The 20795-nt window shown below is 39.1% G+C and overlaps 1 protein-coding gene and 1 pseudogene across 3 annotated transcripts in view; both read right to left on the bottom strand.

Moving 5' to 3' along the window:
- The window catches only part of CNTNAP4 (contactin associated protein family member 4), a 250253-nt gene that overhangs the window by 84743 nt on the left and 144715 nt on the right, over window positions 1-20795 (bottom strand). For all 3 annotated transcript variants that reach the window (XM_042969646.1, XM_042969647.1, XM_042969648.1), the window contains exons 6-10: window positions 19993-20177; window positions 19040-19183; window positions 15803-16064; window positions 7821-7970; window positions 1985-2156 (exon numbers count right to left, since the gene is read on the bottom strand). In XM_042969646.1, the coding sequence (XP_042825580.1) occupies window positions 1985-2156; window positions 7821-7970; window positions 15803-16064; window positions 19040-19183; window positions 19993-20177 (913 nt within the window). The remainder of the gene's footprint in view (window positions 1-1984; window positions 2157-7820; window positions 7971-15802; window positions 16065-19039; window positions 19184-19992; window positions 20178-20795) is intronic.
- Window positions 5945-7328, bottom strand: LOC107179732 (annotated as a pseudogene).

The raw sequence follows: 20795 nt of genomic DNA, 5'->3' as shown, positions 1-20795 counted from the left end.
ATGTTTAATTTTTTTATCCGCAATGACCATGACATTCCATTACACTCAATAATTAAAATTAACAACCTTCATATTAAAACATGACTGGCAAGATTATTTGGCTATAGTTGCCCATGCCTAAAAATACTTTTTAATTATTAACTATCAATTGTTATTTTAAAATTTACCTGTCCTCTACACTTAACTCCCAAATCTTATGCTATCATGTCCTGTGCTAGAGCTCCTAATGAAACTACTGGATCATGTTTATACCTTGATCAATGCTATAGTTCCAAACTTTTCCAAAGGAGGGGTTCCTTTTTATTTTCCCTGCAGAGAAGACAGTAATGTGCTGTTAAAGGTAGAAGTTAGGAGCAGAGCAACCGTTGAACTGCTATGCCACTGAAAATATTAGTCAGCTGTCAGAGAAGCAAAAGACATTTTGATAACCAGCCACATAGGTCTCTGACTTACTGGTACGTGCTGATGAATACTACTGTTAGAATGTACTAATTTATTGAGTTTAATATTTTTTTGATACATTTATACTTGTCTAAAATTATAGCAGCACTGCCGCGGCAACTTCTTACTCAACACGTCTCTGGAGGCAAGGGAAACAAAAGCAAACATGAACTATTGGGACCTCATCAAAATAAAAACCATCTGCACAGCAAAGGAAACAATCAGCAAAACTAAAAGGCAACTGATAGAATGGAAGAAGATATTTGCAAGTGACATATCAGATAAAGGGTTAGTATCCAAAATCTATAAAGAATTTATCAAACTCAACACCCCAAAAAACAAATAATCCAATGAAGCAATGGGCAAAAGACATGAACAGACACTTCTCCAAAGAAGACATCCAGATGGCTAACACATGAAAAAATGCTCAACATCATTCACCATCAGGGAAATACAAATCAAAACCCCAATGAGATACGACCTGCCACCTGTCAGAATGGCTAACATTAACAACTCAGGCAACTACAGATGTTGGCGAGGATGCAGAGAAAGAGGAGATCTTTTGCACTGCTGGTGGGAATGCAAACTGGCACAGCCACTCTGGAAAACAGTAAGGAGGTTCCTCAAAAAATTAAAAATAGAACTATCTTATGACCCAGAAATTGCACCAGTAGGTATTTATCCAAGGGATACAGTTGTGCTGTTTCACAGGGGCATATGCACCCCAATGTTTATAACAGCACCATTGATAATAACCAAAGTATGGAAAGAGCCCAAAAGTCCATTGACTGATGAATGGATAAAGAAATGTGGTGTACATATATACAATAGAGTATTAGTCGGCAATAAAAAAGAATGAAATCCTGCCATTTGCAACTACGTGGATGGAACTAGAGGATATTATGCCAAGTGAAATTAGACAGAGAAAGACCAATATCATATGACTCCACTTGTATGAGGAATTTAAGAGACAAAACAGATGAACATAAGGGAAGGGAAGCAAAAATAATGTAAAAACAAGGAGGAGGACGAAACATAAGAGAATTTTAGTTACAGAGAACAAACCAAAGCTTGCTGGAGGGGTTGTGGATGGGGGATGGGGTAAATGGGTAAGGGGCATTAGGGAGGACACTTGTTGGGATGAGCACTGGGTGCTATATACATAGGGGATGAACCACTGGAATCTACTCCTTAAATCATTACAGCACTATGCTAAATAACTTGGATGCAAATTAAAAAATAAAAATAAAGTAAATAAAAGTTATAGCAGCATCAACATTACCTTTTGTAAATCGGTAGCATGTTAACATATAAATAACATGGTCACATGTCTCCCACCTAAATTTTATCCCTGGAAACACGAAGCATAAAACTAAAAGCATATTTTTCTTATTGCTAATGTGACTATCATCCATTTCCTGTGGAATAGGTGACGGTGGGAAAAGGAGTTTTAAAACATGTTCATTTTATATATAAGTTTTAATATGCTGCCAAACATTTGAAAATGGACGGGTCCAAGTTAAAGAAAAAATGAGATCCGTACCTGTCTGTGATTCCACATGAGTCTATCTGAAGGTCACTGAAGTTTCCAAGGGATCCCTGCTGAACTGAAATCAGATCCACCACCTTGTTACTGACAGAAATGAGTCTCATACATCCCTGAAATCCACCAAGTGGATTTTTACATTTGGATCCAAAGCTGTTGTCAGGACAACCTGATCAAAACAAAACAAAACAAAACAAAACAAAACAAAACAAAACAAAACAAAGTAAGTCAGGATACATCATAATCAATCAGGAGTTAGTACACAGACTGCTTCATTATGAAAAAAAAAAAGAAAGAAAGAAAAGAAAAGAAGTAGCCATTTGATTATTTTCTTAAAATTAAAAGAGGGAGGAAGAGCCCCTTGCAGTCATCATTAGTTTGATCTAAATGACAAACTGCAATTTATACAAAGTATTTCTCATTACTACCATAGGATTCTTATGAAATAATGTTACAGTAATTATCATACAATTATTATACTATATTATTATTACATAATATTAAATTATGTATTACAGTTAAACATAGGAACTTAGTCTTTTGGAATGCAAAAAAAGGCATAAAGATTGAAAATATGCACTGCACATAAGAAAAGATAAATCAATAACTATGAAATACCTTGGTATTTGAAACTATTTGGGAAAGGAGTTATATTGACTTGGGATAAAATTACCAACCATCTATTTAATTAAATACTTTATTTTTATATGCATATAAAAGCCATATACACATGCATTTTAATAAATCATAATGACTTAATGTCAAAAACATTTCACTGTGATTTTATTTATCCTTTGACTCACAAAAGAATGTTCCATTTATATTGATTTTTTCTAACACTTACCTAAGCCCTGTTTCTAATTATTTAAATAATAAAGAACTATAATATTAACCATTACTCTCTGAGTTTTAATGATGTTCTAAGTGTTTCTCTATCCAAGTGAAATAAATAATTTTATGGAGTATGAGCACATATATTATACTTATGTATTTTTCATTAATCTTTCTTTGCCGTTATGGTTGTCAAGCACTATTACAGTTTCGAAGAATAAGAAATGAATCAGCAACTTCCTAATTCCAATACAATCCACGCTATTTTTCTACCTGAGAATTTCCATTATAATTACATACTGTGACTGAAGATATTTCCCCTTTAATGCTTGTTTTCCTAACAAAACCCATTTATATGGCAAGTGAAGACCAGGATTCATATTTAAAACTATTATCAGGTACACTGAAATATTATATTTTGACCAAGGGAGACTCCGAAGTTTCAGATTTGATGTATCAAGAAAAGGTGATGAATGCTCTTTGAGTATCAATTTATTGCACAGGCCACTACACACGTTTTCGGTGCTTAAAATTCTTCTGTGGTATAGGATATGGTTATTATAACCTCGCTATGTTTTCTAGATGACTTATTAACCAATTAAGAATGTTAAAGTAACAACTGAGACGATAATAGTTCAACAACATTTGGGGGTGACTACAATATGCCAGGAATATAAACAGCTCTGCTAATCTCCTTTTCTCCAGGTAGTGTTTCCTGACACATTTCAAACTATCTCAGAATAAAATAAATTTTGCAATATGCCTGCAGGGAATAAAACTAAGCAAACTCAGTCACCAAGAAAGATGATGGAACTTTCAGAAAGCACATTGTCGTACCATGAGGAACTTTGTATTCCTAGCTACGATGTTTAATAAGCAAGAGATTCTAAGAATAAAGAAAGGTTCAAGCCAGGTTAGTCTCATTAGTCTATGATAACAGGCACCCACAAGTGAATACATTGCAATAGCAAGGAGAGGTTCAGCACTGAATCCGTTTGAGATGGAAGTTTTAAAATATGAAGATTTCTAGGGAATACTTAATGTTGAATTAATGGATGGATCCATTCCTGGAGGCAGTCGGCATGTTAAGCACCTCTGAAGATGACAGATAAATTATCACTCGATGTCACTGCACCAGAAGTAAGATGTCGGCTTTGACTTCACGGTGGTCTAGCCTGTTCACTGGATGGATAATGTTTGATTTACACAAGCGGGGGTGTGAGAATTCTGCACACGGTCTAGTGCCTCCAGTTTGCACCGCACAGTGTGTTATTCTTTAGCACAAAGATCACATGGGGCAACATACAGAAATTAGACATTTATCTGTCCTCAACCCAGACTTAAAATTTATAATTTATAAATGATAAAAGCTGGGCACAATGCACCACAAAGCAGTCCAAATTTGTGAAAAGCACTCAGCTGGGGCTGGGGGGAGAAAGAGGAGAGAACGACGGACAGATAATGGGATCTGGCATGGCATATGCAGAATGCTGTGGTTTCTGAGCAGCCCCCCTTCCAATATAACTGTCACTCTCAAGATGGGCCTAGAATGGACGTACAATGCGGGCTTGTGGAACAGTGGGGCACGGCAGCCATGTTAGGCTGATTGTAGGCTGATAAGATCACCGGAAATTTGCAGCTGAACTGAGACACAAATGGAAGAAAACTTGTAAGATCCCATCTCAGAACATGGGACATTTATTCACTTGAGGATAAACTGGCTAAAGAATTAACACCCTAGGAAGCGCCTTCCACCTAGATAAAGCAGATCCTAGTAATACAGGGGGCTCTCATGCACAAAGAGCTGAAGGTCCAGCAGGGTCAACAACTGTCACAGTTTGCCTTCGGACTCAGGGCATCCAGTGCGAAAACTGGGAAGAGATGATCACCCCACTCCCCTTCCAGTCCACTTCCAGAATCCAGGATTCCCAGCCCAAAGCCCCAAGTGAGCTTCCAGAAGGATGGACCTTCTCTATCAGTCTCTGGAGCACAAACCCAGGAAGAGGAGGGGGGGAGCTGGGCAGCAGAAGGCCTTCTGCTTTCCTTTGGACCCTTGTTCCCAATCCTGGAAGTGTCAGGGTGCTCTACAGTTTGCAGAGCATGAGATCAGTAGAATCTCATGCTCAAAATGTTCTGGTACCAAAGGACACCAACCGAGAACTTGATTGCGTTTTATTATGGAACATTCCACAGTATATTGGTTAGGAACTTAGAAACACCTCAATAGATGCCAGTTAAAAAGAACATGAGAGGGAGAAATACCCCAGATTCGAGACAGTGTTTATCTGGGGAGAAGAGACATGACCCTGGAGGGACAAATGGATATTGATACTATTATCTTTCTAAGCTGGGAAATGCACATGTAGATATGCACAGCATTCTAATTAATATGCTTTAAAATGCACACATGATGTAAGATGTGAGCAACCGAGGACACTGGGTTCAGGGGGTATGGGAACTCTGGGTATCTTTGCAGCTTTTTGATAAATCTAAAAGTATTCAAAGATTAAAAGTTTATTTAAATAAAATGGTGTGTATCATAATAAAAACAAGCAAAATTACAGAGTGCACATGTGATGTAGGTTTCACCATAAAAAAATATTACAGAATGAATAATAGCAATAAAAATTTCCACAAAAATAGGTAGGCATTATTAAATATGAACATAAAGGATGAAAAATACTGAAAGAATGATGATTCTATTTTCATGATTTACACTTTTATCCAATCCAGTCATTTTTATCTAGTCTTTTTTTTTCCACACTTAACAATATGCGTGTTTTTAAAATCTCTTTTAGTGCTTCTAAATCTTTTCTGTTGAAGTGAAAGCTCTTAGTTAATTTGTTCTCTAGATCTTACCATTTATTAAAGGAATGTGCTCCTATGGATTCCCAGAAAATCAATCATATATTCCATGAGGTTTAATAAACAAGTTGGTTCAGAAATGTACAAATCTCGCTAAAGAAGCCAATTACATCTTTTGGGATTGTTGCCACTATGCTGCCATTCACAGTAATGGATTATGTAGGGGGTTTTGTTTGTTTGTTCTCTTTTTTTTTTTTTTAAGAAATTTTTTACTTTCCATCCACCTTATTTCCATTTCGTTGGCCTTTGTGGAAGAGCAGCTTAAGACCACTCAGTGCTGGTTCCTGCCCATTCAGTCGCCTGAGCAGGGGGAGCTGTGGACCAGTCTTCAGCAGCAGGCTGAGCGCCCGAGTCAATAGGGAAATGCCAAACAGGCACAGAGGGCACCCGCCCACCTTCAGGACCAGTCTGTGACTTCAGGGTGAGTGGCAGTGAACTCAGGCGCTGGAGCAGCCCATTCACCCTGAAATTCCTCTTTGGTCACAGTCTTTTCAGCAGCAATCTGCTCCTCCTTTTCAATCTCTTCAGGATCTCTGTAGAAGTAGAGACCAGACACGACTTCCTACGGGTGTTGTGGGTAATGGCACCACACGTGCACAGAACTTCCCAGGCCAGCGTCCAATACATCAGGCCCACTGAGCGAGCTCCCTTGTCGTGACAACGGATGGCGATGTCCACAGGGTGGAGAGGGGAGTTTGTGCTACACAGAGCGATGGTAGGCAGGTTAATATAAGACACCTCTGTGAGAGACTGGTGGTCAGCCCTGCAATTAATAACCAGCAGAAGTCTCAGCTCCTGGAAGGCTGCCTGGATCTGGTTAGTGGAGGTTCCGGGGGTGAAGTGGCCAGCAACAGGAGCGGCTCCAGGGGCAGAACACTTCAGCCCAGCTTGCTGGCCAGGATTCCTGTATGATAGGACGCTAACATCAGCCAGGTTTTCATCAGCAACAGTGGCGCACGAGCTGCCAGCAGAAGCTTCTCCCAAATTCTCTTCAGATTCATGATGTAGACGCCATCACCTTTCCTTTTGTAGATGTACTGTCGTTCCACTTGCAAGTCAAGGTTGGTGCCACCCACGCGGGTTCCTGCTGCGAAAATTTGACGGCATCCTCCTCCTTCAATTGTAGGACATCGAGGGCTCTGGACTTTGTGAAAGTTTCCCTTTAAGTTATGGTGGGAACACAGAGCAACGCCATATGGACCCCTCCTTGGGTAGCATGGAAAGTGTTTGTTTGAAAGTGTTAATATCAGCCGAATGAGGCATGGTCTGTGTGCTTACTGTCAACTCTTAGAAAGGAATTTGTATTTTACTGATGAATCATAAAGATTGGGCTACTTGCCACCAAATTCAAAAGTGATTCTAGACAGAAGGACTGTTAAAATTCAAAACTGCAGCAATAAAAAACATACCAAGTCAAGATTAGAAATAAGTCTTACTATCAACAGTTTTACACCTTTGCCTTTCTAATGGCAAATCACCTTTGATTTTAATTTTCCACGCTAAAGATTCATTTCCATTTCCAAGGTTTTCTTTTCCAAACTTTTAGTTCAATCAAACATCCCCTGGGCAGGTAAACGCTTCATGTGTCTTTGTTCTCTTAGAGAGATGACCTGGTGTTGAAGGTTGATGCCCTAATTTCATCCATGGTATCAGTGCATTATTACTTAGCGATGAGCAGAGATTTCTATGGCTAATTGAGTTAGATTATTTGCCATTGGCATAATATTGCCCTTCTGCATTGGACAGTAGGAAAGCAATAAGGATGCTCCAGAGGAGCTAAGAGCCACGTTCAGGAAAATACTGCAATAAAACCAGGCCATAAAAATCTGAAAAAGTCATATAAGAACCATTTAACACTAGGAAAATATAACAAAGTTCGAAAGTAAGAACTGAAGAGGGTGGCTAATTTGCAGTCATTCTCATGCAGAAATTGTAAACATAAGTAAATCCATCTCTAAGAAAGGCCTTTTAGGCCATGGTCGGTCATCTTGATTCACTCGACATTTCCATGCTCAACGAGAGGGAGACATTATTCCATACTATTGACATTCGTTAAAATGATGACATCTCCAGGACAAAAGGGGAAGTAACTGCAAATATGGGTCAGTGTCCCATATGGCCTGACCTCTTCTCTTACCTCCAAAATAATAGGTGCCACCTGAATAAGTCTGCTCAGACCCCAGGGAAGAAGCAACAGAGGCCACCTGGCCATCCACTACCACACTCAAGTGATTCCTTTTGGCAGATAAGGAGATGGAATGCCACTGCCCATCATTTAATCCAACACCTAGGGGAGATAAAAATCAGTTAAAAGAGTTATCTCTCAACAGGGAACAGCATAAGCCGTTGGTTAGGAACAGCAATATACACATCACCCAATCAAGCACAGCACTCCCTTATGTTAACAAAAGGAAACCAAAAGACAGGAAGAGGAGACAAGTGGGTACCCTCTTGGGGAAAATAGTATATGATTCCTTTCTGAGGGTCTCAATAAAGGGAACAAAATCCCCAACACTGGGCAAAGTCTAACCCAATAAAACGATTTATCTGCTTTTTTTTTTTTTTTACATTTGTGTGTAATCATTTTATATATTTAGCAAAGTATATCAAGTCAATCATTACAAAAATATTGGGAGAGACTATAATGAATATTGAAAGTTTGCCCATATAATACAAAGTTAAAAAATAAAGCAGTGTGGGGGCACCTGGGCAGCTCAGTCGGTTAAGTGTCTGACTCTTGGTTTCGGCTCAGGTCATGATCTCACGGTTTTACGAGTTCAAGCCCCACGTCAGGCTCTGGGCTGGCAGCACGGAGCCTGCTTGGGATTCTCTCTCTTTCCCTCTCTCCCCACCCTTCCCCTGCTCACGTGCTGTCTGTGTCCCTCTCATAAATAAATAAACATAAAAATATATAAATAAATAAATACAGCAGTGTGTAAAACCCCATTTACATAGTCGATCCTCATAGTGCAGAGGATTTGCAAATCCACCTAAGTCACCATAATGTTTTTGTAACCCCCAAATCAATACTCTGGGCATCTCTGGAATCATTCACAGAAATGTGTATAGAACAGTGGAAAAACGGAGTGGATGGACACACGTTTCCAGCTGAGGTTAAACAAGGAGATGACACTTGTTTCAGCTGTCGTATGTAAACACGTTTTCCAACTTTTTGTGCTTTTGGTTGGTGATTTTGCAATTTAAAAGACCTCAGGGGGCACCTGGGTGGCTCAGTCACTTGAGTGACATGGGTCATGATTTCAGCTCAAGTCATGATCCCAGGGGTTGGTGAGATCAAGCCCCTGACAGTGCAGAGCCTGCTGGGGATTCTCTCTCTCTCCCCTTCTCTCTCTACCCCAACCCCGCTCATGTACATGCACGTTCTCTCTCTCAAAATAAACTAAAAAAAAAAAAAAGATATCAGTCCTAGTGACAAAGTACAGGTTTGGTGTTACTACATGCAAGAAGGCTGTGATGTGTCTCACAGAGAAAACACACATGCTCGATGAACTTCACTCAGCCATTGCTTATAGTGCAGTTGACCATGAGTTCAATGTTAATGGATCAACAATATATATGAAATAAGGTATCTTGAAACAGAATCACACATAAAACAAGGTTATGGATTGATTGATTGGTTGACAAAAATGTTGTGACCAGAAAGTCACAGGAACCTAACCCCATTAATTCTAGGAGTGATGGTTCAGTGTTTGTTAATGCAGTGTCCACAGTGACTTTCTACAATAGAACTACTGCAAAGAATGAGAATCAACTCCATATATACAATTCTAAGGATACTCCTATTTTTTTGTATACATATGGGGAAGGGCTGAAACTACCCCAATATATCGACAGTAATTTTTTCATCCTGGAAAATTGTGGGTTTTGTTCATTTTTATATTTTCCCTGGAGTTCCCAAGATGATATATATGACCAAGATTCACACGAATCAAAAATCAAAGTTTTCTCATCACTTCTAAAAAATAACCTCCCATCCCTCCCACTGAAGCTCCTGTGTCATGAATCCATGACATGAGTTAGCCCTTTCCTTCTTAAAGGGAATTAAGTCTGTCGGTGGTTGAACATGAGCAGACAGGTGGAGTCTAAGCACCTCTATTGTGGATTAACCATCAAGGTTTTTTATATCCATTGAATACTCAATGCTGTATGACTTTATGGATCAAATTAGTAAACTAAACTATGAGTACTCTATTAAACCCAAAGGTCATGGCCTCTTTCCTGTTACTATGTACAATGTACAACTTCTTTACTTCCTCAGCTATTTTTGACCAGCTATTTTTCAGACAGAAAATGTGTAGAAGCTCTGTTAGGCGATTAAGCTCTTTGCCCTGGATTTATTTAGTATAACGCAAATTCCATCCTGGGCACCAAAGCTCATTTTTATACTACATCCAGGAAGGAGAAAAAAGATTTTCAAAGACCCAACTGGTTTAGTTTGTGAAAGATAATGAGAAAGACCTAAAAACTGAGAAATGAAAAATGTAGGTTAGATACTTTTAGATACCTTTTCTAAGAGTGGGTTCCGAAATAGACAACTGAGGAGTTATGTAATCCCTGATGGTGTGAGATTGGACTAAAATAAATCAAATGCCCCAGATTTGTCATCTAGAGCTTCCTTTAAGAGGATACATTTAGAGTGAAAGCCTTTGTATTGAGCTTTGCGTCACACCTACAGACACCTCCCACCCTCCCTCCCCTACCACGTGCCTCCTATCAGCTCTCTCAAAGGCTGGGTGTGCCTATAGACACGACTTTGCAGCTCTTATTTAATTTTAGGCTTTCTAGTGGTCGAGGACAGTGCTTCCCAAGCCACCTGTGGTGATGAACATTTTCTTTTCTGATCTACTGCGGACTGATCCTCTCAAAACCTCAGCGAAAATCAATTACTAAAAATTAAATAAAGAAGACATAAAATATGAGTCCAGCAACCTTGGCCTCGGATGATGCAGCAAGAACTTATTGCTCCAGCAGTGTTTTAGAGCTTAATCCCAATTTTTATACTCCATCTGGAAACAAGTATTTCACCGAATGAGTGTTACTCAGGGACCACACTTTGAGTAGCAGCGCTCCAGGGATCTGCTGGGTGAGGCATGCGTAGGAGTAAAGTCAAAGGCTTGGGAATTTCTTCCCTTAGCACAGAAGCCAGTTTAGATTAGGAACAAAAGATGGCCAGGACAGCCGTTCTGTCATCTGACACAGTTCAGTCACCCACCTAGGCAGCTAGCACGTTGTGAAGTTGTGCTATGGTTGTGGGGGAAACTTCGGGAAGCTATTCTCAGGCCTCACTTATAACAGACACCGCTCACTTATGATGAGGAGGCTTGTTACCCATCAATAGGATTTATTATATAAGTGAAATAATGAACAATCCGCTTGATTTCTTTCTCTTAACTTGAGACACTAAAAGGGTAATTTTAAAATTTGATTCTCTTTTTTACAGGGTACCTGGGTGGCTCAGCCGATTGAGCATCTGACTTGGGCTCAGGTCATGAGCTCACAATCTGTGGGTACGAGCCCCGCATGAGGCTTACTACTGTCAGCTCAGAGCCTGCTTCGGATCTTCTGTTCCCCTCTCTGTCCCTCCCCCACTCCCACTCATGCCCTCTCTCAAAAATAAAGTTAAAAAACATTAGAAATAAAGTTTAAAAATAGATTCTATTTTTAAAGTTTATTTATTTATTTTGAGAGAGAGAGAGAGAAAGAGAGAGCACGTGTGCACACACAGGAAAGGGGCAGAAGGAGGAGGGGAGAGAGTATCTTAAGCAGGCTCTGCCCTGTCAGCACAGAGCCTGACGCAGGGCTCGAACTCACAAACCATGAGATCATGACCTGAGCGGAAATCAAGAATCATATGCTTAGTTGACCGAGCCACCCAGGCACCCCCAGATTCTATTTTTTTTAAGTGTACAACTCCTTCCTGCTTTTGGATCTGATGAGAGGGAGTCCCTTAAAAGACCACGTCGCTGTAAAAGGATGGAAGGTGACAAATCATAGAATTTGCACTCATTCTTGTTCATGATATTAGGTAAGTAAATGCTAATTTTAGCACTGCTCCCACCACTTGTAAGTTTTGAGTTGGGGAGGGACATGTTGTTGGTATAACAATTAAGATAATAAAAACAGTTTTTACTGAACTGGTATCCGTAACAGGTATTGTGTGCCTTACATGCATTGTGTCATTTCATCTTCAACACTGCTATTGCTATTCTCATTTTAAAGATGGAGAAAATGAGGCTCAAGTAGGAAGATCAAATCACCCAAGGTAGTGTCCCGCTGGTAAGTTGATTCCAAAACCCACACTCTTCTCTGCCTGCAGGACAGGCAGTTCCTTTACTTTTTTGCTCTTGTAAATAATTAAATTTGAGAAACAGAAAAGCCGCCCCCAACAGCCAGGACGTGGCCTCGCATTCTCAGCCGGGTGATGCTATGGGACGTTGGCGAGCACTCAGAGCGAGCTCTCCCATTGAACACAACCTCATAGAATACCAATATTAGACAAGGTAACTCTGTGACCACACTGAACTTGGGCCAAAAAAAGCCAAGACTACTTTCTTATCTTGTCTAAACATAGACGATAACAAGGCTTCTGCGAAAGCCAAAGAATTACCAAACTTCCTCCTTGGGATAATATGAACGACAACGGATGTTTTTTGTTTTTGTTTTTGTTTTACATCAATTACCTTATTTCATTCCTCCATCCTTCTAGATAAGATTTACAAAGATACTTAATCACACAATTACCCTCACTTCCTAGCAGCATTTAATCCAGAGCAATTTTCCACTTCCTTGAAGCCTCCCCCCAAATGAGCTAACAGCCCCAAGTCTTACAATGAATCACCCTTAACACCTTAAAATTGAGACGCGCCCATGGCTCCCCAGGTGTGTGCTCCCCTTGCTGCAATAAGCATTCAGCCCGACTTGTTTGATTACAGGTAGTGTGGTGTGGGCTGCGTGGAAGGCGTGGGCAACGCTAAATGGAATGATGGAAGACCGGAATAAGAAGTAAGAGGGAATGGCAGGTCATAGGGAAGAACACGGCTGTTCACCAGAAATCTTTTCCTCTCCCTCCCTCTCTTCTCCCTCCCTCCTCTCCCCCATCTCCCCTCCCCCTCTCTCTCTCTGTCTCACAAAATACAGAAAGAGGAAAAAGATTTATATCTGCTCCTCATGTACAATCTTCTGGAATCAACCCTAAATTGCCACAGAAATTCTGTGACAGCTTAGCCACCATCACTGGCTCCTAAGATGAGAATAGGCATCTATGAAATAAGATGTATAAAGAAGGAAAACCCTGCTGGACAGGGTAGGTACTTTGCGAAGGTGCAAAAGGGAGTTATACGTAGGCTATTGCTCAAGGAACAAGTGAAGGGTTTTTTCCGTTTTTAAATATCTTTGAGTGCTCTGACAACAGAGCACCCATTAGCTATATTCATCCATCAGCTATATTCGCCAACCTGAACTAAAGTTCCAGGCCTCCAGAAAGCTCTTGTCAAGATGAAAATATGGAGATCCCTGGTGCCGGTCACTTTCGGAGAAAGAGGGAGTTTCAGAGAGTGACAGGTTTACCCTCTGAAAGGTAGGAAGAGTCCAACAGTGAAAGGGAGGAAGGTGAAATGACACAGGCCTTCTCCTGGGTTAGGCAAATCAAGAGGGCCGGTCTCCTGCTGGGGTCACAAGAATCGCGAAGGTCTAGTAAGTGAAAAAATGCCAGAAACATTTCTTACTCTGCAAGCCTGCCTCACCAGGCCCTGCCCCTGAGAGCAAGAAGCTGGTTTATAGGCCTGATTTTCACCCTCAGCCAAAAGCAGCAGCAGAAATGCTAAATCATAGCAGAATCTCAAATCCTACAATACAGAGTCTGCTTTAAACAGGAAAATATAACCACACTGTTCGTTGGGTTCTTGATGTCATCTGATGATTTTTGCTTTGACATCTGTAAAAGCGACAAAGACTGGAAATATTTTGTGTCATGAGGGATTCTGTAATCCAGCTAATATCTTTTATAATTTAGACTAATATCTTTAATATTTCAAAATGATATAGGTTGACATAATATTTTCAAAGAATTCCAAGTGACATTGTGCCAAACTATACAGCGCATTAAAAATGTATCCTGCTAATTCAAAGATTTGAACAATTCAGTTCTTCCACAGCATAATTTAATTTTTATGCCACTGCAAAAGATAAAAATGTTGATTCTTTAAAACATGTAAGACTGGGAAGTTATACCTTAGTAGCTAAGAAAAATTGAGCCATCCTTATAAAATGGCAAGCTTCAACATGATATGGTAACAATCCACCAATAAGTATTTGGTTCCCTTTAAGGAGTCATAATAATACATTCTGACAAATGACTTAGTTCTCGAGCCTTGTACAAATGAACCACCTACCCAACTACCATTTACAGAGTCCCCTTTCAAGTGCAAAAGGTGCTTGCCTGGCTGAAACCGGCAAAAATTAGTATCTTAAGAGAAACGGGGAAAAATGGGAGTTGGGGGTCGGTAGGTCAAGGCCCACCTGTGTAATGTGAAGTTCAACAATTTCTCCTAGCCTGGTGTTCGTCATTCATCCATAGTCTGCACTCCTTGTTATTCGCTACAGAACAATTACACTGAGTCCTATGACACCACAGTGGATTAGACTGTATAGGGATTTAAATATTAATTTAAAGATTTTCAAATCAGAGTATTCTATATAGACTCAACACCTAGTAATTTATTACATATTCATGCCTGTAAAGTGTTTAGAATGAACCAGCTTCATGGGGCTCACTAGAGTACACTGTACTGAAGCAGTTTCTTTAAGGTGTTGAAACAAGGCTATGCATACAACCACTTCTTAGAATGTCAAATAAATCACAATAAACGACACATTAATGAGAAGCTTACATTTTGGGGCCCTCATTTTAGGGAGCCTATTAATTATTTAGATGGCACTGATTAATTTGTTTCCTTTGTTTCCTTTTGTCAGGTCTGCAAATCCACCACATTTTGAGCATTACATGAAAAAGTCACAACACAGCAGCTGTTAAAAATTATATTTAATATCGAACTTTCAGCTCCCACATTTAAACTGCAGCGACAGACTGAACACCAATACGTAAAGGCTAGGTATTTGTGCGTCCGTTTACACACTTGTTCCTCCTATATTTAGCTTCCAACTGTATTTCTGCCAATTTTCCTCTCATATGCGATTAATTTTGGCCATAGTTAACATAGAGGAGTAGTACAATGGCATCTTTAAATTTTTTTGAAAGATCATTTATTAAACTGATGTAGCAATTCACCCCAATGTGACCTCTAGTTGCTTGGCTTGGGTGTTATTCCATGTGTATGAAAACGTGCTGGAGATCCCTTGTCAAGAACTACATAATTTTAATGAAGAGGCAAAAATATCCCTCACCCAAAGCGCTGACCTAAATTAGGTATTAATTTTCCAAACACTCATACAGTCTCCTTAATTATAGCACTTCTAATCATTAAGATGATAACCGTATTGCCTAGAAGTAGAGAGAATCCCCTCTGGTACCCAAATGGAGAAGTTTGCACAAACCTTTTCATCCTCCCCAATATATCCAACTCTGTACAGAATATATCAGCAAGTGAAGTTACTCTGACTAAGTGCTTGGGTTTTACATCACACACAGACAGAGAAATACAGATCCAAGAAACACTCCTTTTCGCTCACAGACCAGATTAGGCTAATAGCTGTGTTAGACAAAGCCTGGTCTTCCCATGAAGACACCCAGTAAACTTTTGGGCCCATTTCAAAGTCTTTTGCATTTCTCCCAAAACACATTTCCTCAGAATATGTGGATTTATCTGGAGTGGGAAGAGGGTCATGAAAGGAAATTTCTATTCCCCCATAACTATCATTCTGGTTACTAAGAACGGCTAGGGCTGAAGCCATACTTAAAAGGAAATTAGAATCGAGGTCCTCGAAGGAAGAGTCCTGATAATCTTATTAACTCAAGTATTCATTCATTGAACAAACACTAGTTTTTTTTTTGGTTATGCATAAAAGTTTATGGAAAAGGGACAGAGAGATAATGAAATCTTTCAAACCCATACGCTGTGCCTGCAGGAATACACTTATTACCTGCTGTGATGTCACTGGGTAATTTTCCTGGCTGGTAGAGATTCAGCTTTAGTTTTCCATCATTAAGAAAGAGGAGGAGACCCCCTGAAACCAGCTGAAGTTCACTGAATAGCAGAAGTCCTGCCTTATTCCAGGTTCGAAATTGAAAAGTAGCAGACAGCTCGTCCTCCCCGGAAAAGCCTGGCAGGGCTAAGTAACTCCTGGGGCTGAGAAAAGTCACAGGCACAGACTGTGACTGCGAACAAGAAAAGGACACATTTCCCTGAGAATGAAGCAAAAGAAAAAGCTTTCAGAATGACTCCCATCATGTTAGTAATAGAAACTGAAGTGTCACAAAGGCTGTTTATGGATCTCAAATTACCCTTGATTTAAAACAACAAAAGGCTATCAACATGAAAATTCAAATCCTTGCCATTTATCTTAAAGGTTCTTCAAAATCCAGTGACAGCACGGTCAGGCAAACTTTTCCCTAGGCTCTGGGTGAAATCCATTTTTCCCCAGCTCTCAACTTCTGTAAAGGCATCTAACTCAATGTGACTGAATTAAATACAAATTTATTTAAGCCAATTCTTTGTTCGTATCTTCTCTTGGATTTCTACTCCTTGGGCTCTGGCTGAAAATGCTTTTCTCCTTCGTCTTTGCTGCCTTTGGTTCTAATCCACCCCATAACATAACCAATATTAACGAGCTACTCTTTTTCCTTCTGTATTTTTTCATATTTCATATATATATATATCCATATATATATCCTCGTTTCCAGGTTTTGTCTTTCCCAGGAAGACTGTAATAAATAACTCGGTATGCTCCTCTGTATATTTTCAGTTCTACGGAAAAGGGTTCTAAATGCAGAACTATATATACTTACATGTTTTAATAAATATTTCCAGCTTCTTTTCCAAAAAGAAGTTAAAATACTCCACAGTTCTACCGGTAATATACAAGCATATCCTTGTCCCCACATCCTTGGCAGGAATAGGTATTATAGATCTTTTAAATTTGCACAAGTTCAATGACAAAATGCCAAAGTGATATATCATTCTCATTTATCTTGCATTTACCTGACCAATAGCGAATCTAAGCATTTTTCACGAGTTTGTGGCTCTTTGGGACTAGCTTTCCTCAGAATGGTCTCTTTATAGCATCAGCCCATCTTTCCTTTTTTCTTGGATACTACAATGTACAATGTACTACTTACATTCTTTTAGTTTTTTTTAAGATTTTATTTTTTATTTTTTAAAGTAACCTGTATACCCAACGTGGGGCTTGAACCCACAACTCGGAGATCAAGAGTCTCATGCTCTACTGAATGAGCCAGCCAGGCGTCCCAACATTCCTTTATTTTTTAAACATTTTTGGCTCTTTCTTGTTATGCCTGTGTCATCAGATTTACATGTATTATTTCTCATCTAACAGTTTTAAAACAGAGTTTCAAGACACCTTAGACTTGCATAAATTTTCATTAAAATACTATGTATAAAAATTATCTAACTAGTAAAGTATATATTTAAGGATTTAAAAAATCTTTGCGCCCTGAGTTATTTAGAAATAGTTAAACATGTTCCTTAACAGGCTTCAGAAATGAAGATAAAGGTTTTTACTTTTCCTGAAAATATTCTTCAGCATGTTTTCCAAACACAGATTTGGAAAGTCAATGAAATCAACTGTACTTAGAAGGATACACATTGGAATTAAACCAGTTAGTCTTGGTTAAACAAAGATATTTGGCTATGTTGTGATCCTGTTAAAAGTGAATTAGCTTTCATTGTGGACAAATATCTTGTCCCAGTGAATGGAAAATAAAAGCTGAAGAGTAAGTGATGCTGACCCATAATGTAAAGGCAATTATAAACTAACAAACCTCGTAAAACTGGAAACATTTTACCAGCGGCAGTTTGGTCTGATGCTTCATTTGGACAGTGGCCTGCTACCCCGCAAGCAGCAAATCCTCTTGCCAGTGAAAAGTAGGTGTTAGCTGCATGGGCAGTTTCTGGAAGCTCATTTTGCCAATGAAACACACACATCTACCTACGGCTTTTTGATTTTCCTTTTAAGTCATCTTCCCTCTTATCCAAGTATAACTAAAAATCTTTCTGAATGGTATATTCCTATAGATAACATCAATTCACACAGAGAATTAGGAATAAAAAATAAGAAAATAAATATTCCCGTGATGTGCTTTGCGACTGGCTGATGTAACACGAGCTTGAATTTATATATCCCGAATTTTGAACCATTAAAGAAATGTATCGAAAAGGATCTACGTTTTTCTTTTCTTTCATGAAGCTTCTTTCTTGAAGCTTCTTTCATGAAGCTAGTTAAGCTGGAAACCGTGTCTCCCAGAATCCTCTTTCCTGGCTGCTTCTGGTTAAAAGTTAGTCAAAAACGGAGCTTGTGTGGTAGTTGAGGCAAAAGTGAAATGCCAGCCATTTTTTTCCATGGGAGTTTGTTTGTTTGTTTGTTTATTTATTTATGTATTTATTTCCTGTGATACAAGCACAGTGAGGGATGATCACAGAGGAGCTGGCTTTCCTTCACCCTGTTCTAACTCTTCTTCCAGACAGCTGGCCTCCACTTTTCAGCTCCTCTGACAAATGTGAAGATCCAAGTCCTAAAAGAGATCCCTTGTTCCTAAAACTCGTAGTGGTGCTACTTCCCTGACGGACCCCAGACCAATACGGTTATATTTAAAATCTGCTGCATTTATGCAATTAGAATATAACGCAGCCTGACCAACATCGCTATTGGGACAGATTGGCAGAGGCAGTGTCATAACGGCCTGTTTGTTTCTTTTACTTGTTATGAACGACCATGGCAAAATATAGTTTTTCAAATGCCTCTCTAATACACATGGATATTATCTGATTCCAGGAACTTGATTCCCTTGATTAAGGGAGGTTGTCAGGGCATATCTTATTAAGGTAGTTACAGAGCAAAGGAAATTGGTCCCCTGGAGTAAGAGCGTCACAACAAAATGAAATTATCAACTGTAAAAAAAAAATGTTTTACTTCATCTAAAAATAAAATAATCACGCTCTGTGATATTTATAATTGCTTTAAGTAGAATTAATCCCTTACATGAATATTGCCAAGCAGAGAAAATTTTTAAAAGAGTAATCTCTTAAAAAAAGAGAGAGAGTAATCTCACATCATATCAAGTGGGAATCCCAAGGGAAGGAATTTTATTGTGTGAAAAAGCAACACAATTTCATTCATTCATTTATATGAAGATTCTCTTACCATAGTGATGATCTCTGGTTTTTGTTGCTTGGCCAAATCAATGATATCTACTCCATTATAAAAGAGATTTTCTAGACACCCATGAAAATTTTTATGGGGGAATGACACTGATTTTCCAGGTGCTGGAATCCCTCCGAAGCTGATCTTAGAAAGAAAAATGGCATCAATAATATTGTTTAGTGATTTTCTGACAGTTTGCTTAAATAATTATGATTAGTAACTATAGCTTTAATCATCACAGATAAATCAATTTTTCATCACCCTACACTGCCATGTTGCTAATTTCATATGGATATTTTTAAAAAATTAAAATGCAGATTCGAAAACAAATTTACATGCATTCAGTTTTCATTTACACTAGAGCTTGATTATTCTTACAAGTTACTAATCACATCTGGATGTTTATTGGCTGATGAATAAAAATGCCTCTTTATATCCATGGTAAATCTCTGTTTAATAACATTAACTGGTTATAATGGCGTTTTGTTCTATATGTATTTCCGGCACACATTGGTGTTTGTGCATTTGAATCGATTGATAATGAATTAATTAATCTATTAGTTACTACAACCTCTCCATAAATCTACACTGCTTGAGGGTACCCTAAAGCGCACAAAAAAATCATGCAACACATTCTGTATTTACCGGTGGTAATATGATCTCTTGGAGATTTCCTACATGTGATAATCTGTGACTATACATTTCAGGTAAAAAAGAAAACTCTCTCTCTCTCTCTGATAACAGATTAACATATCATCAGAAAGACAAAGCCTCAGTAGCATATGCTCAAATCTGCTACTGTGAGTTAGGTCACCTTGGGAAACATGTCACCAGGACTTTGATTTACTCTGAAAGAGGGAAGGGGTGCTGCCTCTACAGTATGTTTTCTTTTGCATGGCTGCGCCACATATACATTGTAAAAATCAGCATTAATTGGAACATAACTATCACACCTCATAATCAAGGTCCAGGTAACTGAATTCTCCCTGGGCGTGGAAACGGTGCCTGTGCTCATCCACTGTAAAGTTCACTTGTCTGCCCAACCGTTGGATCAGCACTGAATGCCAGTGCTGATCATCCAGCAGGCTGCCCAGGGTGAGATTGATCAGTGTGTGAGCAGAGGGCAGTTTGGTTTCACCTTAGAAGAGAAAAAAACAACAGTACCGTTATTTCCAGTCTAAAAAAAAAAAAAAAGTTTCCCCTTGGGGACCAGGATCTCTCATAATTGCAATCTTCTTCCTTGCATTCCATCCGAAACACTGGCATGGATTTACCTGGAGTTTGAATATAATATCCTCTCAACCTTGCTGGAATTTCTTCCACCATTAATTCTTTTTATTAGTATTTCCCATCACATGCCATTTGCAAAGTAAAATGTATCTTTGCTACAATTTCATTATTTTTACTAGCTCAGTATTTTTCAGGGACTCATCCCTTTCTTCATGATGTTTGAAAACAGCTATGTAGTTCTCTCGGCACTAAGCAAAAGAAACATCAAATGAGGGTCTTGCAGGGGTGCCTGGGTAGCTCAGTTGGTTAAGCGTCCGACTTAGGCTCAGGTTATGATCTCATGGTTCCTGGTCTCAAGCCCTGCATAGGGCTCTGTGCTGACAGCTCAGAGCCTGGAGCCTGCTTCAGATTCTGTGTCTCCTTCTCTCTGTCCCTCCCCTGCTCACTCTCTGTCTCAAAAATAAATAAAACATTAAAAAAAATTTTAAATGAGGATCTTGTACAATTTGCAAAATAGGAACCATTT

Source organism: Panthera tigris, chromosome E2 (assembly GCF_018350195.1).
Source record: "Panthera tigris isolate Pti1 chromosome E2, P.tigris_Pti1_mat1.1, whole genome shotgun sequence".
NCBI lineage: Eukaryota > Metazoa > Chordata > Mammalia > Carnivora > Felidae > Panthera > Panthera tigris.
Note: the sequence above shows the minus strand (reverse complement) of the source record. Positions and strands in the feature narration are given on the sequence as shown.